Here is a 23,452-nt window from a genome sequence, read left to right as displayed (position 1 = left end):
GCTGTTGCCAAGCGAGGGGGAGGGGAAAGACGCGTGCCGGGACCCACTGTAACTGCACTCCGCCACTCACGCTTCAGCGCAAGCCACAGTGACGTTTGCCCCTGATGCGTTGTCGATCCCCTCGATGGTCGAGACTTCCAACTTCGCCGGCTCACCGGCACAACGATGGAAAGCCGACAACTATTCGTAGCTTGCGCGCATTTGGCTGGGGCGCGACCGGCTTGTGGTCGCTTTCAGGGACATCGTCTCAATAGCTCTCTGCATATGCGGAAGGCGTGACAGTAACTTGTCGGTTGTTTCTTCATGAACCTATGATTCCGTACAGAGGGTCCGGCAATGGGAAAGCGAGCCCGAAAGCCCCAAACAAACCGAAAAATCACCAGGGGAGTTACCCTCTTAAGCCTCCCTTTAAACATACGGAAGTGCAGGAGACGGGCAGGCAATAGGAACGGTGAAGAGACAACCACATTTTCAAGGGCGGGAAATAACTAACAGTACAGGCAAAACCAATGTTTCACCCCTAGGCTTCTCGACCAGCCTGTATCGGACCTAGTGTAAGACAGTCACCTTCCCCAGGCTCTTAAACTATAACACGGGCTTTTAAAGCAGGTGTAATTATCATCGAGAATTATTCGTGGACTTACGTCCTGAATCATAACCCGCCAACATCCCCTCGAGGGCAAGGTCCTTTTCGTACGGCTTCAGAACCACGTCGATAAGTTCTAGAGTCGCCCAAAATACTGGACAGGAACCCACTAGTCTTTGATTGCCACTTTGTTACTCACCCCCCCATGCACCATTTCTAGGTTTAATTATCACTCCGCTTGCCCCTCTTCTTCGCGGTCTTCTGTGAGATTGCCTATGGAGAAAGAAATTGTGGTTGTGTAAAGGAACGGCTAGACCAAGGTGTATGTTGGGCTGAGAACCCTGCGCAGGGGCCAGTATGGTAGGAGGTTGTAGGGTAGTATTGAAGAATAACGAGGTTGTGAAGATTTGAGGCCCGTTTTTCTTTTACGCTTATTCTTTTTTCCGTTCGATGCTAGAGCTACCCATCCCGTCTGTATCTTCGTTGCCCATGCAAGGGCTCTCACCATCCGGTGACGTGCTTTTTGCGTGGTCTGCTAAAAGTCAGCCGCTGATGTTTGGACCTCCTAAGTGATGTGCGATCTAACCCTGCTCTGCAGCACCACCACTGCGCTCTGCTGCCACCGCTTTGGCCAGCGTCGAGATCTCTTTCAACATCCGGGCGATTTCCCTTTCCTCGTCCGACAACCCTTCTCCCGTTCCATTGACAATTCGGGTAAGTGTTTGGACGACAATTTCCTGGGTCATAGGGGGTGTTTTGTCCTTGGCAGCCGGAGCATGTTCCGCCAGATCTTTCTTAGAGGGCTCCTGATCCGGGTTGCTGCGGTCCTTGGAGGCTCTCCCATCGAGGTCGTCTTGTGGGTGAGTCATGGTTGGTACTTGATGCTGGCGAAAGTTGTGTGGTGGTATGGAGGAGGTGCTCGGTCTCTGGATAATAAATGAAGCTAAAGCCTAGTTGGTAATTATGGGGAGCTCACGAGGATCTATGTATTATGTGCATCTTAATCAAAAACTTGATGTTAGTGATAAGTTCACTGGGATTGCTTCCATAAGAACCTATGTTGATGAAAAAACTTCCTACACCGTACCCATATACCGTCTCCCGATCTAGAAATCGAATGTGTTTGTTCTTCCCACAAACATTAAACAAGCAGCAAGCGTTTCACTAATTGACAACTGCTGGATTGTGAGTCATTGTGATACAAATGGCTTCCTCGCCGCCTTAACAGACCTGTACATGGATACTGCATCACTGACGAGCGTTAGGGCTAGAGCTAGAGCTGGCACTCAAACTGCAAGTACCCCAGGTTATCATTCCCTTCAAATGTTGTTTTGGCTCGTTATCTTTTTTGTCTATTTTCTCTTTTTGGTTCTTCGAAGTTCCTCTTTTGTCTCGTCGTATGTTTTGTTTCGTTTTTACATGCCACCGTTGAGTTAAGTTCCCTAGATATACTCCTAGTAACTTCTTTGCGCCTTCTTTGAAGATGGCATTACAACTGCAGCCCTCGACGGTCGTTCGTATTCTTCCCGCTGGCCCGCTGGGGTCACTCGTGCTATAATTACAGCAATGTTACTTTCCAGACGGTGTAGCACTGTGGCTGATCCTGCGTTATTCCCGGGACACAATACAACGCAGTCATCGTGGTCGGCACGGTTAACCGATCAGCTTTCTAGGCAAAAAGGTAATTGGCTGTAAGTACGGACCTGTGAAGATCGATGTTATGGTTCCTATTGGGCGGTGAGTCTGTTCCGAGACATGACGGAACTTCAGGGATTTGCGAAATCTTGGGCCATCCACGTTCCAGCATTCACATGCCTCTGTCGTTAGTCTTACGAGATGACCACATGTCCAGAGACGTTTGCGGAAAAAAACAAGCTCCTTCTTGAAGATAATACTGGATAGGACTGGATAGGGGGCATTCCCTCAGCGAGTTTGGGCGAAATATGATTGAGCTTGAGCCGGGGATGTTGAAGGGCTGGTGCATCAACAGTGGTTGGATGCCTAACGACGGAAGCAACCCATTCTCATTCTTTCTTGCGTACAACTTTTTCAAGTGATGCATATCATGGAGAAGCTGACGACACGTCCGAATCCTACGGGCGAACATCTCCACCGCCATCCTGTTTGGCTCCAGAGTCCCATTTTTTGCCCATGATGGCGCCTATCAGCAGACGCCAGCCCGCCAATCCCAATTACTTCGCCTCAAGATGCCGGAAATAAATATCATAATCCTCCTAATGCGTGGGAGGAAGACGCTTGCCATTCTCTCATCACCTTACCTCCTAATTACCTAGCCATCATGAAGGGTCTCCTCTCTGCTCTCCTCGTCGCCATCGCGACACACGGCTCCTACGCCTCACCAGAACCCCCCAACCCTCCCATCCGCACCATCCACACCTTCCCCAATAACACCTTCCTCGAAAACATCGCCGTCCGCGCCAACGGCAACCTCCTCCTCACCTCCGTAACCGTCCCCTCCCTCTTCACCATCGATCCCACCACCACCAACCCCCCGGCCCCAGCCCTCCACACCTTCCCCAACGCAACCGGTCTCACAGGCATCACCGAAATCACCCCCGACATCTTCGCCCTCGTCACCGGCACCTGGGACCTCTCCACCGGCCGCGCCGCCCTCGGCTCCATAGCCATCTGGACCGTCGACTTCACAACCACTCTCTTAGACCCGACGAGTAGCCCCAAGGTCAACTTCGTCACCACCATCGCCGAGTCGACGGTTATCAACGGCCTCGCGCGCCACCCTACCAACCCGCGTCTTCTGCTCGCTGCTGACTCGGCTCGTGGCGCGATTTGGCGGGTGGATGTGCTTACTGGGGCTGTTGATGTCGCGTTTGAGGATGCTGCGCTATTTACACTCACGGGTACGGAGTCGGGGAAGAATTTGGGGATAAATGGGTTGAAGGCGAGGGTGGAACATGGGAAGGGGTATGTGTATTTTGGGAACCTGGCGAAGGGATTGTTTGGACGGGTGAGGGTTGACGCGGAAGGTGGGAAGGTTGGAGACGGGGAGGTGTTGGCGACGAGGAAAGGGGTTGTGGCGGATATGGAGTATGATGATTTTGCGTTTGAGACGAGGAAGAATGTGGGGGGTAGGAAAGAGGGGCATGCGGTGTGGATGGCGGCACATCCGAGTTATTTGGTGAGGGTGGACTTGCGGAGCGGGGAGCAGTGGGTGGTGAATGATACGGAGAAGCTGTCGAAGCCGACGAGTGCTGCGTTTGGGAGGGGGAGTAGGAAACAGGAACGGACTTTGTATGTGACAAATGGGGGTGAGCAGGTAGAGGGGAACCTGGTCAATGAGCGGCTTCTGGCCGTTGATTTGGGCGGCTGCTAAGACAGAAGCCGGGCGTCCTTTGAGAAGGAGGTTTCGAACACGGAGGTTTCTGTCGTTTTATATAGACGCGAGTGCTGCAAGGACTCTAGAGCTTTTTTAAGTGTTGCCTATCATGAGTTTGTTAATGTACCTAGAAATCAAGTGTAGTGGAGAGAAAAGCACGTCCTTGTAGACATTCGCCACTGGCTTATATTCATCATTAGCTCAGATAGGGAGGTATGAACCTGCAAAATCCTCTCGTCGTAGCCGCCACAAGGCTTGCAGTATGATCTGTGACCTAATACGTGCTCTCGGTATGATCCAACGCGTCCCCGTAATCGCCGCGAATTTCGTACGTGACCACCATATACAACCCCAGCTTCCCCTCATCTGCAATCTTCTCCCCATCGGCAACATCCTTTCCATACCCCAGAATCTCCTGCCGCAACTCCTCAAAGCCCTTAGGAAGCTCGGCCGGAAGGTCCTCGTCTAACTTGATCTCGCGGTGTGCCAGCACCCCAGCCCATGCATAGGCGACATATGCTGTCGTGCAACGGCCGGCGCCCTCAACGAGAGGGATAAGCACGCGGAACTTGTTCTTATCGGCGTCCGAGTCGTGCTGGGAGATCTTGGAGAAGAGGAGTTTGGAGATAGGGTCCTCGTCTGGATGGCGTTTGTAGAAGGGCGGCGTTCCGTACGTTTCGTAAACGTTGTTGGCACGAAGGAAGGCATCCAACGTTGCGACTGAGATTTTGAACCCGCGGATGAGGGTGGTTGAGCCCATTGTGACGAATAATATTTGTGGATTGGACCGTGCGGTGTTTGATGTGAAAAGCGTTGCAATCGCGATGAGCGTTCTGTTGTTGTAAAGAAGTTGCGGGTGTTGGGTTGTGAAACTTGTGATTTTTTTGAGCTGACTTTAGGAGTTGAGGGGCACTAGGCCGCCACCTGTGCCGCGGGGCTGTGGCCAGGGTGAGGGACGCTAAATCCTACAAAATCCAGAGCCAGCAAGTTGGCAGGGGGCTTTCATGTAACTGCCTACAGTGTACCATTAACCCGTGTGAGTGCCATGGATCTTCTCTGATTTCATTTGCCTGTGGACGGACCTCAGAAGTCCATGTGCAAAACAGCCAGAGTTAGTGGTCGAGATGCTTGGCCCAATTTCACACCTCCGAGTGCCAGAATATTCTGAGTTCCAGCAATGTAACGACAAAAAATATCCTCTCGTATATTTTTATTTATTTTCTTTTATTTCCCTTTCTTTCTCCTTATTTTCTTTATATTTCCTTCGTTTATTTTCTTTCTCTTCTCCTCTTTTATCTTGTTGGGCGTTGACTTTTCTTTTCATTACACGCTCAGAAAGGCTCCAAACTGGTCACTCCAGGAAAAGGAACAACAAGTAAGATAAAAAGATACCGCTATTACAGGGAGAATATAAATTTGAAGTCACTATTCCACCCCTAATTTGGGCTGAATTGCTGACCCCGATACTCTTTTTGTAGTGCTATATTTAATGTCTGCTCATTTCCAATCCCAGACTGAGCTCTCCCCCTTCCAACGTAATTCACATGCCCAAGACATCAGTAGTGTGATTAGGGGCGAATATAACATTTCAAAAGTGGGCCGGGTTCCATCCGACGTACTGATGGTTCTGGATGATGGCGAAGAGGTTCTCGAGGAGAGTCAAGTCGCCCAGGTGAGCCTGCAAATTGGTGGTCGGGTTGACGTCCCAGTAGTTCAGGGTATACGCCAAATTGGTCTCGATCACGTTATTGACGATATGGCGCTGGCCTGGTAGAGCAGCGGCTGGGATTGGCTGGATCCGGGTGTCGATATCGTCCCAGAAGCCTGCGTTGTTGGCCATACGGAGTCTCAACCTCTGATTTTGGGGAAGCGGTGCGGCGGGATTCCAAACAAAGCACATCCACTTCATGCCAATGGCCAGGATTAAGAAGACCTCGCGGTTTGTATGTGCCGAGGCGAGGCGATCTGTCGCTTCGCCTAACACCGTGTGCCATCCGTGGGGCGCCATTTCAACTGGTGCCTTGCACTCGATCCAGAGAACATCCCGCTCCTGTGAGCGCTGAGGGCGTTGTCCAGGGGTTGGCTGGGCCGGTGGAGGAGGATGGCGGACCCTCACGACGATAACATCGGGGATGTGCTCGGTTGTTTTGGCCTGTGGGCCGCGGTACGCCTCACGCTCGATAGCGTAGTGATCAGTACCAACAGGGGCGTGATCGGGGAAGTAAGGCCGCGGGATGTGCTCCCAGGCGTGCCAGACCGCTGCTTCCTTCTTCTTTTGTTGGGCATCAGTGGAGAATTCATCAACGACGATGATCCGGCTAGATGCGGCCTCCGTTGGATCCCAGAAGTGACGTTGAGCCATGGTGTTGGCGCGGGGGCGGGTGGCTGCGCTGTGTTGATCCTAGAGTGTGTATGGTCGTTGCAAGATATGTGAAAGCTAAAGTTGTTGCGGGAATCTGTGATGTCTGATGTGTGATATTGACTCGAGATTCTCCCACGGCGTATGGTTTCGCGGCTTTCTATATGAAATACCACCCCCCATGTCTGTCCGTCCCTCCTAACAAACTTCTTGAGGGAGTCTAAGCTTTGTGAAACCACGCGCCCTCCACTCCTAGCGCCGTTTCAAGTCTCGGGGTACCCAGTGAATGCGACAAGCTGCGGTTGAAACGGCGGCCCAGTACCGATGCGGCGTTTCCAGAGGAGTTCCATTTTGCGGACCCGGAGGGGCTGATATTCGCCTGGAGATATCTGATCTGGCTTCGGACCGGGCCGTCATTCGACAAAGGAACAAGCCCCGGTGAGAGGGGCACCCTCGAGCGAGGGATAGGGCATCAACACCAAGCGAGTATGCATCTAGCGTGAGGCATTCGAGGCGAGAGATGAAGACACTCAGGCCTATGCCCGTCCCAATACTTCCTGGATGAAGGTACACGGGACTACCGGTTCGAAAATGGACGTCGTAGTCAGGGTCTCGAGTCTCGACAATGGATGGACTGGCCACGGAGCTAGTTCACTTACCTATGCCAAGATGCTGTGTCTTGGGGTTCGCTATCTGGTGCTTGGTGGTTGCTGCCCAGCCTGACTAAGCTGAGTGTCCCATCCATGTAAGCCAAATTTTGTAGGATGCCTAGACTCCTTGAGGATCACAAGAGAGGCTGAATCCCAACTATGAAACTATCATTACGCCCCCAATCATTTCCCCCATAACATGCTCCTTGGGCGGCCCGCGAAATCGCCCGCCAACACTCCAGATAAGCCACGCCGCCGATGAAACTCCTTCTCAAGAGATCACGATGGACTTGGGCTTATTTTTTAAGTTTGACCATTGTTGCGGGCCAGCCTTGAAGTTTGAGATCGACTCCCAACAGCTCCGACAACCCCTTCTCAGGTCGGTCCCTCCCGATCCGAGGCGAGTAACATACCAACACTTAGGTACTTAACACTCCTTCAGTTCCTGTTAATATGAGTCTAAGCAACCGACACCCACTCCCTTTCCTAAACCAACAACTTTCGCATCTTGCCTTTTGACTTCACCAACGCCAACGAGAGTTACGATGAAGAAATCCACCAACCCCCAGCCGACTACTGACACAACGGCTTCCAAGCCAGTTGTTCGCAAAAAGGCCGCCCAGTCGACTGTCAACACAACAGCTTCACAGTCGACTACTAGCACAACAGCTCCCAAGCCAACTGTTCGCAAGAAGGCTGCCCAGTCAACGACTAGTACAACAGCTAGCCAGTCAACTGCTAGTGCATCAGCTACCCAGTCAACTGCGAGTGCATCAGCTCCCAAGGCAACGGTTCGCAAAACAACTACAAATGGTACACCCTCCCAACATTCCCCAAAGATTCTCCATCTCAGGTCTGGTGCTAACATCTTTCCCACCACGGTGCAGTCCAGCAAGTGACTAACGCCTTGGCTAACACAGCCATTAGCAGCTCTGAGGACGATTTTTGGGAAGACCTAAAACTCAGGAATCCTGCTATGTACGCCAAGGTACAGAGGGGTTTCGCAGCCAGCGCTGCTGCCATCAAGGGGGGAAAGATCAAGCCCTTTAAGCCTGTTATTGCTAGGGTCAAGGCAAAATAGACTCTAGAAGGCTCGCAGCCCAACAAAGCGGCCGTGTCCAAGATGCAGAATTTGGGGAGAGGGAGTAGCTTGGAACCAGGAATAATTGAGGGCATCTGTATAATGCAGTGGCGGTGACTTAAGACCGCGCCGTTCCAGTAGGATGCAAATAGGATGCGTAGAAACAAAACATTTCTCGCCTGTGCCACCCTCGCCCAGGGCCCACCACAATAAGTGTGAGACGAAGCTTGGTGATAGTATTGTCGCACTCCATATTTCGCCCCATCCTCCTCGCAATTAATATTAATTACACAGTAGTTGGCAACTTTGGACGACGGCGCTGGTCGTCGGATTGTAGCGGTGTGAAGAAGGCGGGTCATTGGGGATATATCGCGGTATGGCTTCCCATATTGAGAGCTTGGCAGGTGGACGGTTTCGTAAATATGTTGAAGGTTCGATAGGCGTGTGGAAGGCTTTGGGAGATGCGGTGGGTGCGTTGAAGGTGTGGTAGGTGTGTTGAAGAATTGGCGGGTGGCACTGGGCGTGTTGAAAGTTCTGTAAGATGTGGTGGCTACGTGGGAAGCTCTGCGAAATGTAATTGGTGTGTTGAATGCTGGGTGGACTACTACGCCAAAAGCAGAAGGAACACTGGTAATATAATTATGCATCGCAATTACCTCTGCGAGATTTTGTTGGTTGAATGCGGCACCCTAGGGCTTCTCTGGCTCCTCTAATAACTATATGGGATTGCCCCGATGAATGAGACGAACCGCCCGTTCCCTGCTTTCTCAATGTGTAATTAATTCCAACAAGGTTGGGTATGAAGCGCCAGTCAAAGTCTTGCAACGGAAGTAGTTCTTGGGCCAAGCAAGAGCCCTATGAGTGAGAGCTGCTTGGAGCTGCAGTTGCTACAGCTTATTCAAGAGCTATACAGGTATGCTTTTGAAGCTACCTCATCATCGGTGTCAGTATCCCCGAGACCTTCTCATACACAGTAAACACAATACCACCACTAAACACAAGCCTGCCGAGCCTCATCGTGCTTCCCTTCCAGAACCCCTTGACGCCCCCATCCCTCCATATACTCGCGACGGCCGTCGTTGTGCTTGCCCCCCGGGCACTCTGCGTCCTGCTTTTGATCGTGTCAAAAGGCTGGCTGGCGTAGACGGTGATGGTCCCGGCCAATGCCCCCATCCCGAACGTCGTGGCGCTGTTCTGCGGCAAGCCATACGACTGTGACGCCTGCTTCATCGTGTTGTAACTGCCCATCCTCACGGCGGATGTGGCGCACTGCTTCATGGTTGTCGACCCCAGGCCCTTGTACAACCCACTAAGGCCCTGCTCCTTAACTAGCAGGCCAGTTGCGTGCGCGGCGGAACGATATCTCTTGGCCCCCCTTGCATCGTCAATCATGGCGGTTTTTATCCTCTCCGTAGGGGTCACGGCTGTCACACTTTCTACGCAGCCGGCGAACATGCCCGCGAGGATGGAGCGCGAGACTGTTAAGCGACCGTCATTGTCGGAGAGGGCGGCCTTGATGGCGTCAAACGACAGGAATCTCACGCCCGCTTTGAGCGCGGTGCCCGCCATCAGTGTTGAGCACCCAACGTAGAGACTCCGCACGCCCTCGCTGGCGATGAGATGCCTGATCATCGATACCGGGTTGGAGATCTGAGGCCCGCATTGGGAGGACCCAAGCTGCAGTCGGGTTTTGGCAAACTCGAAAGGGTACTGGCTGGAGAGTTACTATGTAATTGCTGCGTACTGCTGTGCCCGTGAGGTGGTGGCAGCCGGCAAGGGGCGAACCAACAGTTAAAAACTTGGGAAACTCACGGTGCATGCAGCCTCAACGGCGCCGGCGACGGCCCCGGATAGGCATGAAACGATTGGAGGGACATGTTGCTGCAGTGCTGGCGGGATTAGTTTAAAATGTCAAGTATTGACTTAGAATCTTAGATGGCCTCTCCTGTTGGTGGCTGACCTTTTTCGGGGTTGACTCCTTCAGCATGGCTTGGCTCCGCAACATAGCCAGCTCGGGTGTGGTCACGTGATTGGCCATGTTTGGGACAGTGGGGTTAGGGTTGGGAGCGCGGCTACGATCCAGGCAGATGCTAGGGTGCTGCAAGTGGACGGAACAATGCGCTTCCACAGGATATGTACTATCGTTAGTCAAGGTCTGCAAATGCACGTGAACACCATGCCGTCGTCTGTTTGAACGGGAGAAGTGAGTGGGAGGCTTGGCGCAAAATTCCGCGGAACGGACTTAACTAATGTACAGTGTATGTGAATTCCGCGGAACGGAGTTAGCGGGTGGTCTAAGCGTTCCCGGTGTCCCACCCGGGCCACCACGCTCCTGCTGAAACTTTTGTCAAGAGCCGGAATTGTAATACCGCTTTCCCATTTCCGCCTATCTAAACGGAATGGAAGTGAAAGGAAATTGCCTGCGAGCCAAGCCACCCTTTTTCTCAGAGTACATGACGAGATGGAAGCGGAACATGGTCAGTTGAAGCGACTCCGCCGAGCCACGGCAGCTTGCAGATTCTGCCGCTTCCGGAAGGTACGCATATGCCGTGGCAACTCCCAAAGTCCGGTTTCATCCGTGGCATGTTGTCCCCATTTGGCCGTCTCCAGCATTGAGTCATTGACGCCATCTCCAGATCAAGTGCAACGCCGAGAAGCCGACGTGTAGCAACTGCAAGACCTACGGCAAGGAGTGCGTTTACGTCCAGCGGAAGCCCCGGTCATCCACGGCCAGCACCAGACCACGGGCCACAACACCCATTTCCGTCGGCTCGCCGTTGGCGGTAGATGAGGACCAAGTCCATCAGCATGATGTTAGCGCCAGCGGTATTGACCGCCCCGCGCAAGCATCTACGGAAGCCCGGCAAGTGGTGGCGCAGAGCCGGCCGGCCGGTTTCAGTCAAACCAGTCACTCTGTCGCCGCCACCACTAGCGGCATCGACGGCCAGAACGGCTTCATCAGAACTCCTCCGAACCCGGCCGGCCCCGGTCCCACTGCCGCAGCTGCAGCCGCCATCGGAAGTTACAGCACCAGTTCCGGCCCCCTCCGGACCAACTACCATGGCCCGACGAGCGCCCACTTCCAGGAGCCCGCCGGGACCCGCGGAGGAGGAGGAGGGGCTCCCGCCCGCATAGTCCCACCCGAGCTGGTCGAGAAGGTGCTCATGGCCGAGGCCGCGCACCAGCTCCAGATGGAGGCGATCAACTATGACGCCGGCAAGCTCGACTTCGACGGCGTGGAGCCAGAGCTAGGACGACACTTGCTGTCGCTGCACTGGAACCGGCAGCACCACTCGTTCCTGCTGACCTACAGGCCTGCCTTCATGCGGGACATGGCCTGCGGCGGCAAGTACTTCTCCAAGCTGCTCCTCAACGCAATCTACTACGGCGCGTCCAAGTTCAGCCCCAGGTTGGAGGTGCGGCGGGACAAAAACGATGTGCGGACAGCCGGATGGAGGTTCCGGCTGCGAGTCAAGGAGCTGCTGGGCGAGGCGCTCGACCGGCCCGAGATCACCACGATTCAGGCCCTTTTAATCATGACAAACTCTCTCTTCGCCCTAAGTGACGAGCGAAGCGCAGCCTGGCTGTACGCCGGCATCGCATTCCGAATGATAGTTGATCTGGGCATCCACGTCGACCGCCCCGTCGCCCCTAGCGGCTTCGTGAACGGCAACTACGGCCTCTCGGAAGAAGATGTCGAGATCCACCGGCGCGTCTTCTGGGGCGCCTTTGTTGTGGACAAAATCCAATCACTGTATCAAGGTCGACCCCCGAGCCTGCAGGACCACCACACCCACGTCCCCGTGCTCTTCAACGACAAGTTCGAGGAGCTGGAGCACTGGAAGCCGTTTGCTTACAATGACTACGCCGGGAACTACCCTGGATCCCCGGCGTACAGCGTCAGTACCTTCAGCGAGCTGTGCAGGCTGTGCGTCATCATGAACAGGATCATCAACAAGGTGTACGCGGAGAAGAGCGCTAGGAAAGGCTCGGCGAAGCTGTGCGCGGCGAGGGAGACGCTAGGGAAGCAGCTGGAAGAGTGGCGCGAGGGTTTGCCCAAGCATCTTGTCTACAGCTCCATCAGCAAGGGGAAGAAGGCAGTGCCGCCTCCACATGTCATCTCGTTGCAGAAGTCAAGTCCCTGCCCTGAATAGGGGCGCGAGGTAGTTACCGTATTCGAGTCTCGGTATGTATGCTCACAAACCCGCGCGCGCCAGGGCAATGTACAACGTCCTCCTCATCCTCCTCAACCGACCCTTCGTGTCGGAGGGCCACCTTTACTCGGACTCCCCAGCGGTCGTGGCCGAGGCGTTCGCAGCCTGCGCAACAGCAGCTACACGCATTGTCAACCTGCTGCGGGTCTACGACCACACTTTTTCCATCAAGAGCGCGCCTTACCTCGTTAGCTACGCGACCTACGTCAGCGCCACCATCCTCGTGCGCATCGCCGCGCAGCGCAAGAACCCCCGCTCCGATGCACACACCAACCTGCGGACCTGTCTCTCGGTGCTGGAGAAGAACCAGGAGACGAATTGGGCGGTGCGGAAGGCGAGGAAGGTCATCATCGACCTTGCGGACCGGATGAGTGTGAGCGTTGAGCTTATAGGGAGAGAGACGTCCGTCGAGGCTGTTGCTGAAGCGGTTGGCGAAGGCTCTGGTTCTGGTTCGAACGACGGCGCTATAACAACGAGTGGTGATGGAGGGTTAGTGCGTGCAGCGGGCGGCCCCTTGCAGTTTTCTAGCCCGCCACCGATTCGGAACACACGCAGCACTGGGCTTTATCGGACCTGGGACCGTGCCGACTCCTCCTCTCAGGATGATGGGTCGACAACCATTCTGACGCACGAGGAGCCGGCCTCCATGGAGCCGAGTGGGGAGCGCAACGGATTACCGGACATCGACCTGGACGCCATCATTCAGAGCTTCATGCAGGACCAGCAGACCGAGCAAGGCGGCGGGGGAACTAGTAGCGGTACAGCCGGGACCACTTACATGACTGAACGGGTGGTGAATATGTCACCGAACGGGCAGTTCTTCCAGGCCGGAGGAGGGGTAAGAGCCATGCAACCGCACCGCCAGCAGCAGCAGCAGCAGCAGCAGCAGTCGTACAGTAATGTGCCGATGCCGTTCCTCAGGCACGAGCAGGGTGTGAACGGCTGGGCTACCGGGTCGCTGCTCACTGATGATTTGCTGCCGGAGGACGCTTTGTTTGGCTTCAATAGAGCCGGATGGGATGACAACTGGTGGAATAACTAGGTACCTTGGCTTGGTACTATGTAGTCCCGTCTTGTTGCCCTGGGAAGGCCTGGAATGCCGGTCAGCATTGTCGGTGGAGCGTTCTCCACAGTGGGACTATGGACCCACTGGAGACGGGATTTTCTCAGCCGTTCCGCGGCATTTGAGAAGCCCCGACCTCACGCCGGGCATCCCGCATCCCGATCGAGCGCTCCCACTAGCAGCATCAAAGAAAGGCAGTGACTGTCAGGGATGCCCGCCCCTCGACATGTACTTTCTGTCGCTCATGTCCCTCGGAGTCCCAAAGTATGGGATTCACACAAGGCAAGGGAAAGGGGCAAACTCCACAGCCCATGTCACCCGAGGTACCTAGATGGACGACCCCAGTGTGCGGGTATACACACGATATATAACCAAGATGCCCTCGGGTGCAAGTACCATTCGGCCACGTCGTGCGACGAAGAGCGAAACAGGACGAGACGCCCCGCCAAAGGTTCTTGACATCAGATGTTCTCACGCACACCACGACCCAGTCGCCTTGTAGCAGCAGCAACATCAGCCACCGCGCTAGAGGTAGGACACCCGGTACCCCACATACCGATCGGATATCACGACCTCTCCCGCCTGACGACGACGCCGATGCCCTTCCCACTACCACACACAGCGATGATGCCGAACCAGACCAAGAGGCCGCAACCGCCACAACCACACTGCCGGCGCATCCCTTCGGTCTGGATGCGCTCCGGCACCTCCAAAGGCCTCTTCCTCCGACGCGACGACCTTCCCGCGGACGAGGCAGACTGGGCGCCTATCATCCTCGCCGCGTTCGGCTCCCTGGACGGCGATGCGCGTCAGCTGAACGGGGTGGGAGGAGGCACCTCAACGACATCCAAGTGCGCCGTCGTCAGCCGGTCCAGCAGGCCCGGAGTAGACGTGGACTACACTTTCATCCAGGTACCCCTCGAAGGCGGCAGGCTGGACTTTTCCGGCAACTGCGGCAACATAGCGAGCGGAGTCGGTCCCTTTGCAGTGGACGAGGGGATGGTCGACTTCCTCCTCAACGACAACGACCTTGAGGGCAAAAGCGACGGGAAGAAAGGGCCGAGGCGGAGGAGGGTCGACGTCCGCGTCTACAACACCAACACAGGCCGCTTGCTGGTCGAGTCCGTCGCAGTCGACGAGCAAGGCCGCTTCGACCCCTCGGGGGCCTGCCAGATCGGCGGGTTCAAAGGGCACGGGTCGCGGATCGACCTCAGTTTTGTCGAGCCCGCGGGGAGTATGACGGGCGCGTTGTTCCCGTCCCGCGGCAGGCGGGCGCAGGAGCTGCTCGTCGACTTTGGGCTCAGGGTGGTGAGCGGGGTGGTCACTCCAGTTACTCCAGTTCGTGTCTCACTCGTCGATGCAGCCAACCCATTCATCTTAGTCGACGCTGTATCACTCCCCCAATCCGTTCTAGCTCTACCCCGCGATTCGGCCGAGTCGCTCGCCGCCGTCGAGGCAGTTCGCCGTGCCGGGGCGGTCGCCTTCGGCCTCGCCAGCAGCACCCAGGAGGCGGCCGCTGTGCGAGGCACCCCCAAAATCATGCTGCTTTGGCCGCCGCCCCCAAGCGCTGGCAACACTGGCAGCGTTACCATCAAGGCGCGGGCATACAGCATGGGCAAAGTCCACCCCAGTTTGCAACTCACCGGCGCCGTGTGCCTCGCCGCCGCGCTCTGCGTGCCTGGCACTGTGCCAGCGCAGCTATCGGGCCGGTGCGCGCCAGGCGCCGCTGAAGGGGAGGGTTATGAACTTCCTCCCAGCCCGCCTGCCAGCTCTGGCAGCTCTGACAGCTCCCACGAGGAAGAAGAGGATAGTACGTTGGGGCAGCAGCAACAGCAGAAGTTAGTCGGGTTTGGGTGTGAGCGGAGAGTCGTCATCGAGCACAGCTCCGGCCTGATAGACGCGTGCGTTATGACGAGGTATGAGGATGGCGGTGAAGTGGGAATCGAGTACGTCAAGGTTGCGAGGACAGCGAGAAGGCTGTTTGAGGGGAACGTGGTGGTGGACTTTTGATGCCGCAGGATCAGCCATGTTAGTTAGATGGGAGGGGTCCCGGCCTGTGCAGATACCCTTAGACGACGTCAGGTCCCAGAATAGAAACCCCCATACTTTTTGTCTTTGAAACGGATGGGATGGTTCTGAATGTTCCTTCTGATCAATTCGGGCCAAAGAAACGATGCGGTCGACAGACAGAATCCTCCTCCTTCCAATATCACATCCTAAGCGATTGCTTCTGTTGAATGGCTATCATCAGCAACTAACATGCTCGACGGATTAATTATGAGCGAGCGAGACGTATAAGCCAGCGAAACACCCCCTATTATTCTAGTACAGCCATCCTCAATTACACCGCAAAAAGCACTAGAAACCAACTATAATTATTTCAGAAACAGCTGAATCCGATACTTCTGCAACCTCTTGGGACGTACGGGCATTATGGCCAGGCTTGCAGCACGCACACACCACAACACCGAGCCGGGCCTTTGTACGAGCCCCGGTGGGCCCGTGGGTATTCTCGATCGATTTTGAAGTTCCACGGGCCCGTAGTTAATGCCGCGGGAAGTGGGTGCAAGCCCCCACGCCCCGTGTAGTCCCGCGGGATAATTACACGGCAAGTCGCGGCCACGCCACCGCCTCGGTCTGTTACCTAAATCTCCAGGTACGGTCCGAATGTTGGAACAAAGGGCAAACAAGCGATTTGCAGCGGACATCGTTGAGTATCACCAATATACCTCTTTTAGTCCTATTTACTACACTGTTACCGAACGCAGTGTCTGGGTAAGCCGCAGAAATTGACTCTGGAGAAAAGAAGTTTCTTACCTAACTGTCATCCCCGACGGCGCTTGCCCTCTAATTGTCCACTTGAATTTTCTCCCAGCCCGATGGATAGTGGGATGCTACATAGCGCCCAGGAGGCGGTAAACCCTTGACTCTTCCTATCGTCTTGACCCATGGTGCAGGGTCAGCCCCGGGATGTAATTGTAACCCCCGCATTTTGATCTTGACACTAGGCCCTCGGCATCTCCGCCTTCCCCGCCGTTGGCATGGGCCGTTAGCTTCACGACTGCCTTGCCTCCCTGGGGTATTGGGGTATTGGGGTATTTATGTTGGTGAGAGTGATATGCCCAATACCTACCCAGCACCACTACCATAAAGAAGTGCCCGTCATGGCCAGTTCCAGCCCAGCAGAGCATCGGCATCCTTTCGCCATTTCATTCCGTTTCTCTCTTGTCCCCTCGATACTCCAGACAACTGCTTGCGCGGGATTTCCACCACCACAAACACAATGGCGCTCTCCGACGAGAAGATCGATGTCGAGCTCGAGGAGCATGCCACGGAGCCAAGGGGTGTCATCACCCCTGAGGAGATCCAGGCGCGCTTCGAGAGGCTGCGTGATCTCAGCACGGAGGAGATGGACGCGCTGAATAAGAGGGTCGTCAAGATCATCGACTGGAGGTTGATGCCTTGCATCACGCTGATGTTCCTCATGTCGTAAGTGCATTGATGTCTTGGTCTTGGATGAAGTCTCCCTTCCGGATAAAACTTATTCATTGTTGAGGTCCAATGTTACAGCTACCTAGACCGCATAAACGTCTCCAATGCCCGCTTAGCCGGGCTACAGAGCGACCTGCATATGGACGACACGGTCTGGAACACGGGCATCTCAGCCTTCTACATCGGCTACCTCTTTGGCCAGCTACCCGGAAACATGCTGCTCGCCAAGGTGAGCAGCCCGCGCTGGTTCCTCCCCACCGTCATGCTCGCCTGGAGCGTGTGCACCATCTGCATGCCAGCCATGACCACCGGCGCCGGGTTCATAGTCTGCCGCTTCTTAGTCGGTCTGACGGAAGCCCCTTTCTTCCCTGGCATCACGCTGATTACATCGTCATGGTATACCAAGGAAGAAAACCCCATGCGCATGGCAGTGTGGCACGCAGGCAACACAATCTCCAACATTCTCTCGGGATTTCTGGCGGCGGGTATCCTGACCATGAAGGGCACCTTGGGTCTGCACTCGTGGCAATGGTTTTTCATCATTGAGGGGGCAGCCTCAATAGCCATAGCGCTGAGCGCCTACTTCGTCCTCCCGGATTGGCCTCAAAACACGCGCTTCCTGACGAAGCAGGAGAGGGAGATGGCTCAGTACCGCGTGCTGGTCTCCAACGGTGGGAAGGAGGAAGTTGTCGGTGGCACGTGGGACGGGCTGAAGGATGCTGCGAAAGACCCCTTTACATGGTTCTTCTGCCTTATGCACTTTGCGCTTGACACGGCGCAGTCGTTCAAAGACTTCTTGCCTTCGGTAAGTTTTCTCCCTTCTTCCCTCCATACAAGGCCCAAAGGGATTGGTTGTTGGCAAGCTCCAGATGACTGACTGACAACCTACGTGCGTCATACAGATCATGAAAACCTTCCACTTCAACGAACTCACGACCTACCTCGTGCAAGCCCCACTCTACGCCGTCGCCTACGCGGCCGCCTGCATGCTAGCCTGGTCGTCAGGCCGCAACCAAGAATCAACCTGGCACATCATCGTGCCCATCGTAGCCTCAGCCGTAGGCTGCTCCGTACTAATCAGCACCCTCAACGTCGGGGCGCGCTACTTCGGTTTGGCCCTCCTCATCCTGGGCACGTACAACGGGCTGAACCTGCAGCTCTCCTGGGAGACGACGGTCGTCCCCGCACCCAGGAGCAAGAAGGCCGCGCTGATCGCCATCGCGAACTGTGTCAGCCAGACCAGCCACTGGTTCAGCCCTTACTTTTTTCCGACGAGCCAGGAGCCCTTTTACAGGCTCGGTGGCGGGTTGATTCTGGTCGGGTGTCTGATCACCGTCGTCTCGGCCCTGTTGGTGCGGTGGAGGGCTGCCAAGTTGAATCGGAGGCTTGATGAGGTCGAGGGGTGGTCTCAGCATTGCGGGAATGAGAGGGGGTGGAGGTACGTGTACTAAACGTTAAAGCGGGTAGGAAGCCGCAGGGTAGGCAGAGCAAGGAAAGTAGGCAGAGGAAGGAGTACCTTGATTTATAGTACAATGCCGAAAATGTTCCAAGAACGCTTCAAAACTAGTAAGTATCAATAACTATAAACCTTGACTACCTAGCGCAAATGCCCTGAAAGTACTGCTGGTAGTACATAACCATAATTATCCGTGAAGCCCGATTCAAGACTTGGCATTCAGGGGTACCTCGTGGCACAGGATGAAAATGGCATTCTTGTAGGATGGGCATCCTCCAACCCCGTAATACAACATTTTCTATGCTACATACAGAGAGGAACAAGAGCGGTCTCATGGCAAGAAAAATCTCTTGGGACACGCAAATTGTACGGAAGAGTGCCCGGCGAATACATCCTCTAATTATGAACAAAACTCTGGCAGTTGCTCTGCTGCCCCCGGTGCAGCACAGGCCTGAGCAAGTGACAACGCATACTGTAGTAGGGCAAGGTCGTATTGCTTCTTGGCGTACACCGTAGACGCGACCCCGGCAGCCAAGCCCATAACCGCCAGGACCCCAACGACGGTGGCTATCCAAAAGGTGGTAAACGCAAGCACATTGCTGCGGTTCTTGTCCAGCGCGAGCTGCTGCAGTCCGCTCGGTGTTCCATCGAGAACCTTCTGGAGCTCCTCGATCCTCTTGCGCCAGTACGAATAGTCATCGATTTTGAGAGTCCTCCGCCGTCCAAAATAGCCGAGGCCGTAGAAGGTGCGGCCATGTTTTCTGAGAAAAGTCTCTGTGGCGGTATCCCCAAACGGGAAGAGCAGATTTAGGGTGTCGATGGCTTCCTCGAGGATGTGGGGAGGCAGAGGTGAATCTTTGAACCGGAGATGGTTCCACAGGCAAATCTTGTGTTCGTAGACGGTGATGACCCTTCCTACCCAGTCGATTGAGAGGTGTTCAATGAGGTTGTGGGTCCAGCGTATACTGAAGCCGAAGTTGGTGACTAGGTTTGTCATCGTCAAGTCGCCTTTAATCTCGACAGTGGTGGCTACCGTCTTGGGCGTTTCTTCTTTAGGCGATTGAAATGCGGATTGCAGCACGGCCTCAAGAGTCTGGTCGTCGGCCCATCCGAGCATTGGGAAGTTGGCATGGAGCAGATCGGCGGTTGATCGGACGGTGACAGTCAACCACAGGCTCACCGCCAAGTCTACCGCCTTTGACACCACAGGAAGGGTGAGATTTTTGTGTTGGAGTTTCTCGCCGACGACTTGGACAACCTCCCATCTCCTGGAGGCAGCACTTAGACGCCGAATGTCGTCGATTACGCCGAGTACGTCGTCCAGCGACAGCGGACTCAGAGTGCTCGAAGGGGCATCTAGGGCTCTGCCCTTGCCCGACAGGTATTCCCGTATCCTGGCGTAATCCGCAGCATTAACAGACAGCTCTTGTTCTGACAGGTTTGGCCATATATAGTGGAGAATCTGAACACCTTTTTCGTCGGGCGTCATCTTTATTTGCAACAATATTCCAGTTTCTTGGAGTTTTGTAACACCGAAACCATGAGGAACAGCCATCCGCACCTCACATTTCTCCCCGGGAAAAACCCCAATCAGGGGGGTGGCTGAGCCTCACACTCTTGCTCTTGAACGATGTCGGAAATGGAGCTAATTGGACGGCATGGAAGGCTTCTGCAGTTGCGGCGGGGGTCAATAACAATTCTTCAGCTCCGCCCCCCTCTACCCCTCCCCTCAATCCCAAGCAAGGCTCCGAGATACTTGCACTGTTTTTCTCATTTCCTCCCGAGTCCCAGTAGTGTTGGTTTGAGAATTCTTTTCACCCCCCATTCCAAGCATCTCAGTAATCAGCTTCTCTCTTAGTATGTGATGTTGGCGACGATGTCGCAGCTTCACCCACCGGTCATTGCCCGCGATACACGGGACGATTCGAGAAGGCAGCAGGCGCCGTTTCCCATCATATCCGTCGAACCATGGAACAACCCACTTTTCCAGGTCGCAGCTGGGAGGGGTACAGATCCTCTTCAAGTCATCGCTCATCCGGCACCAGCGCCTGCCACTTCGATATCCTCATCACCTGGCCAAACCATTCCGACCGCCAATGAAAACACTGCCAGCAACGGCATTTTGGACACAGAGACTTGGGAAACTACCATCGACATTTCCGCACAAGGAAAGGATCTGGTCTTCTTTCATCAAAATCTCTACTATGGCCTTCACACCAAGATCAAGTGCCCCGAAGTCGCAACTCGTACGTGGGACGAAGACATCAAGACGCGTCTGTCTTTAGATCTGATCCCTGTGCAAGAGTGCATGTCACGAAAGAAAAAAGACTCCGCCGTTGAGTTGGACCTACGCATGTCCGGCACCGCGCAATTTGGCGCGACGACAATCACTCTATCGCCCGCCATCTGGATTCTGTGTGGCAGCCAATACTGCAGGAAGAAGATCCAGAAAGAGGTGGCCAAGCTGACTTGGTTGCGGGTTTTTAATAGGTACGCAATCGAAATACACAGAGGAGCCCCAATCCTCGCCACGTCACTACCGCCCACGTCCGTATTCCTGGACAACCTGGACCTCGGGCACCCTTTCCCCTTGCCCTCTTCCATTTCGAACAATATTCGGTTACACATTCACCTGGAGGATGATGAGGGGTCTGCTGGCTCCGGATGTGGGAGGCTCTGTTGCTTCACTCTCCTCCATAACAACCTCGAACCCGTTCAACGCTTCTCGAGGCTGGGAGGCATGTTGGATATTGAGGCACAGCAGAAAATCACACCTTTTGGTCTCACTACGGCGCATGGGATACACCAACTTCTCGTCATGGCCCAGGCTAGGCGGGATATGAGTCTCAAGGACAGCCAGGCCGAGTCCGATTCTGACTCGGATTCTGGAAATGAATTTGAAATTGAATCTGAATCTGCCCCGAGCGAAGGCGATGGCTCTGATTCCGAGTCTGGGGACGACGGCACGGACGATTTGCACCTCTGCTGTGGCTCCGATTCATTACTCTCGTCTGCCTTGCCGCCGGGTGGGCTTGGATCCCAAGGCTACAGGGACCCATGTAGCGTCAAGAGATGGGTGCCTATAACCTCCACAGGACCAGTCAATTTCCTCGGCCGAGGGACATTGGGAATGCACTCCCAATCAACAGAGTGGTGGTCAGATCTGCACACAGACGCCCATCATCCATCCCTTCGGGCCAAACGGACTGATTTCGCATTGCTAACAATACCCCCATCAGTCAGCCTGCCAAACAGGTATGGAAAAGAGGGAACAGGTGTAGGATTATTCCGCCAGACCGTGGAGTGGTTCGACAGATCTCGGGGTCCCTTCTTTAACATTGTCCAAATTCTTGCCAACGCGGCAGATCCCATCGAAGGCCGTCTTCTCCCTGATGAAACCTACATCAGATTTGGAAAAGAATATGTACAGACCAGGAAGATTGAATTGTCTGCTCCACTCTGTAAGTTATCTTCAGTCTTTTTTTGTCACCCGAAACCGGCAGGTCTAACTCCTACACTACCTACCAGCCACAGGAACGTCCGGGGCGTGGGTGGTCCGCGAGGGCTGCTTGCATGGAGTAATTATCGCCGTCTATGAGCGCGAGCCCTATGCGCACATGATTACATCCAGAAGGCTTTACACAGACATAGCGGTCTCGCTCCCTGGCTTTGACGCTGCAAACACGAGTGCAAACACCGATGACCTTAAACTGCTCCTCCTACAGCCGCATATCAAGCTCAGCCGTCCAACCTCCGAATTCCACAGGAATCGCGCGCTTGATGAGGCTGAGGGTCGTCGGGTGGGTGATTACGGCGAAAAAGGAAAGAGGAAGGATTCCGCATCCAGGTTTTCCAGATGTTTGGTATGCCCGTTTTACAAGAGATATCCCAATAGCAAGAACTTCAACAACTCATGCAAAGGGGGCTTGGATTGTATGCGTCGGATCTTGTAAGTCCACCGTCCGCAATACCACGACTGCGGTTGGGCCGTTCGGGTGCTAACCTTTGGCTTCAACAGAGAGCACATCTATGCATGTCATCCAAGGCGGTGCACCATTTGCCTAGTCTCATCTGGCGACGGTCCTCGGGTTTGTGAGCACCTCCGAACTGCAACCGAACCCGAGGACAGGATGCTATCGCCTGATGAAGAGATGATGCGTGTCACCCAGCTTCAGGAGGAAATGTCAAAGGAGCCGGGAGAAAACCTCACTGACCAGGAGCAATGGGTCCGCGTTTTCCGGATCCTTTTCCCTGATGTTGCGGACGACAAGATTCCGTCACCATGTAAGCCAAATACAGACATAAGAATCACCCTGAGAATGAGTGCTGACGTTCGAGACGAAAAGACGATGACCGCCATGACGTCTACCAAGAGTCACTACCTATCCAGTTCGGCGACAGTAAGCGAGTTCCGCGCGTTCTTGGAGGAAGATCATCCGTCCCGTTTTACCTCTGACATGAAAAACCACCTCCATGTCGGGCTGGAAGGGGCCTCGACCCAAGGCGACATGACGGAGGTGATCCGGACTACCATCCAAAAGGCTATGGAGGAGTTCTCGGGTACACTCGACTCCTCCGCCGTCAGCCATGACGCAAGCGGGCACATTGGGTCAACTGATTCGAATTGGCCTCTTCGAGGAACCACGACGCAAGGCGAAGTATCTTCCATCACCCTGACAAGAGAAAGAGAAAAAGAGGAAAACGCAGAAAGAGGAAATTACATCGAAAGTAGAAAGAAAGGAAGAAAAAGAAAGAGAAAGAAAGGAAAAGGTATAAAAGCACCAGGAAATGTAACCTATCTCTACAATCAATCAGTCAGACATTAAAAACCCCAAGCCAATATACTCATGGTAGGAGGAATATTTCCCCATCAGATTAGCGCCACTGTAATCCGGACTTTGTGCTATAGACCCCCTCTATAGTAGAATCTTGGTATCATTTTCCCAGTACCCCATTCTTAACTCACCACCAAGCCGACTTCCGGCCCTATTTCAGGCGTAATATAAGACCATTTCGTCTCTTTATCTAACTAACTAGGTTGGTCTCTCGAAATCCCAATTGTTCTTGTCTAATATTGTGGAGCCTAGGTCCTAGGCCCTCCTGGAAATGTCCGAGCAAGACATTGTCTTTAACTTCTCTGTTGGACCCTATCCTACCCTCCTATAGCATTATAATTGTTAGGATTATCGAGGAGCC

The 23,452-nt window shown here is 54.4% G+C and overlaps 10 protein-coding genes across 10 annotated transcripts; 6 read left to right on the top strand and 4 right to left on the bottom strand.

Moving 5' to 3' along the window:
- Window positions 1–2,885: 2,885 nt before the first annotated feature.
- C8A04DRAFT_28875 (uncharacterized protein) lies at window positions 2,886–3,938 on the top strand (the record flags this gene model as incomplete). Its single annotated transcript, XM_062780809.1, has 1 exon — window positions 2,886–3,938. The coding sequence occupies one exon, from the start codon at window positions 2,886–2,888 to the stop codon at window positions 3,936–3,938; it is 1,053 nt and encodes a 350-aa protein (XP_062636821.1).
- Window positions 3,939–4,215: 277 nt separating this feature from the next.
- Window positions 4,216–4,701, bottom strand: C8A04DRAFT_28874 (uncharacterized protein; the record flags this gene model as incomplete). The annotated part of the gene is made up of 1 exon (XM_062780808.1): window positions 4,216–4,701. The coding sequence occupies one exon, from the start codon at window positions 4,699–4,701 to the stop codon at window positions 4,216–4,218; it is 486 nt and encodes a 161-aa protein (XP_062636820.1).
- Window positions 4,702–5,529: 828 nt separating this feature from the next.
- On the bottom strand, window positions 5,530–6,303 carry C8A04DRAFT_12411 (uncharacterized protein; the record flags this gene model as incomplete). The annotated part of the gene is made up of 1 exon (XM_062777331.1): window positions 5,530–6,303. One exon carries the CDS (start codon window positions 6,301–6,303, stop codon window positions 5,530–5,532), a length of 774 nt encoding a protein of 257 aa, XP_062636819.1.
- Window positions 6,304–7,495: 1,192 nt separating this feature from the next.
- Window positions 7,496–8,031, top strand: C8A04DRAFT_28872 (uncharacterized protein; the record flags this gene model as incomplete). Its single annotated transcript, XM_062780807.1, has 2 exons — window positions 7,496–7,763; window positions 7,838–8,031. The coding sequence occupies 2 exons, from the start codon at window positions 7,496–7,498 to the stop codon at window positions 8,029–8,031; spliced, it is 462 nt and encodes a 153-aa protein (XP_062636818.1).
- A 927-nt stretch (window positions 8,032–8,958) lies between these two features.
- C8A04DRAFT_37450 (tricarboxylate transport protein, mitochondrial precursor) lies at window positions 8,959–10,069 on the bottom strand (the record flags this gene model as incomplete). The annotated part of the gene is made up of 3 exons (XM_062783881.1): window positions 8,959–9,741; window positions 9,844–9,920; window positions 9,955–10,069. The coding sequence occupies 3 exons, from the start codon at window positions 10,067–10,069 to the stop codon at window positions 8,959–8,961; spliced, it is 975 nt and encodes a 324-aa protein (XP_062636817.1).
- Window positions 10,070–10,492: 423 nt separating this feature from the next.
- Window positions 10,493–13,287, top strand: C8A04DRAFT_37449 (fungal-specific transcription factor domain-containing protein; the record flags this gene model as incomplete). Its single annotated transcript, XM_062783880.1, has 4 exons — window positions 10,493–10,567; window positions 10,668–12,163; window positions 12,249–12,694; window positions 12,740–13,287. 4 exons carry the CDS (start codon window positions 10,493–10,495, stop codon window positions 13,285–13,287), a joined length of 2,565 nt encoding a protein of 854 aa, XP_062636816.1.
- A 648-nt stretch (window positions 13,288–13,935) lies between these two features.
- On the top strand, window positions 13,936–15,318 carry C8A04DRAFT_28869 (PrpF protein-domain-containing protein; the record flags this gene model as incomplete). The annotated part of the gene is made up of 1 exon (XM_062780806.1): window positions 13,936–15,318. One exon carries the CDS (start codon window positions 13,936–13,938, stop codon window positions 15,316–15,318), a length of 1,383 nt encoding a protein of 460 aa, XP_062636815.1.
- A 1,273-nt stretch (window positions 15,319–16,591) lies between these two features.
- On the top strand, window positions 16,592–18,251 carry C8A04DRAFT_37447 (MFS general substrate transporter; the record flags this gene model as incomplete). The annotated part of the gene is made up of 3 exons (XM_062783879.1): window positions 16,592–16,797; window positions 16,879–17,605; window positions 17,703–18,251. The coding sequence occupies 3 exons, from the start codon at window positions 16,592–16,594 to the stop codon at window positions 18,249–18,251; spliced, it is 1,482 nt and encodes a 493-aa protein (XP_062636814.1).
- Window positions 18,252–18,656: 405 nt separating this feature from the next.
- C8A04DRAFT_12305 (uncharacterized protein) lies at window positions 18,657–19,745 on the bottom strand (the record flags this gene model as incomplete). Its single annotated transcript, XM_062777296.1, has 1 exon — window positions 18,657–19,745. The coding sequence occupies one exon, from the start codon at window positions 19,743–19,745 to the stop codon at window positions 18,657–18,659; it is 1,089 nt and encodes a 362-aa protein (XP_062636813.1).
- A 387-nt stretch (window positions 19,746–20,132) lies between these two features.
- On the top strand, window positions 20,133–23,422 carry C8A04DRAFT_28866 (uncharacterized protein; the record flags this gene model as incomplete). The annotated part of the gene is made up of 6 exons (XM_062780805.1): window positions 20,133–21,282; window positions 21,496–21,717; window positions 21,785–22,205; window positions 22,275–22,540; window positions 22,595–22,836; window positions 23,351–23,422. 6 exons carry the CDS (start codon window positions 20,133–20,135, stop codon window positions 23,420–23,422), a joined length of 2,373 nt encoding a protein of 790 aa, XP_062636812.1.
- Window positions 23,423–23,452: the final 30 nt, after the last annotated feature.

This window comes from Dichotomopilus funicola (genome assembly GCF_033296635.1).
Source record: "Dichotomopilus funicola strain CBS 141.50 unplaced genomic scaffold C8A04scaffold_33, whole genome shotgun sequence".
In the NCBI taxonomy this organism is placed as follows: domain Eukaryota; kingdom Fungi; phylum Ascomycota; class Sordariomycetes; order Sordariales; family Chaetomiaceae; genus Dichotomopilus; species Dichotomopilus funicola.
Note: the sequence above shows the minus strand (reverse complement) of the source record. Positions and strands in the feature narration are given on the sequence as shown.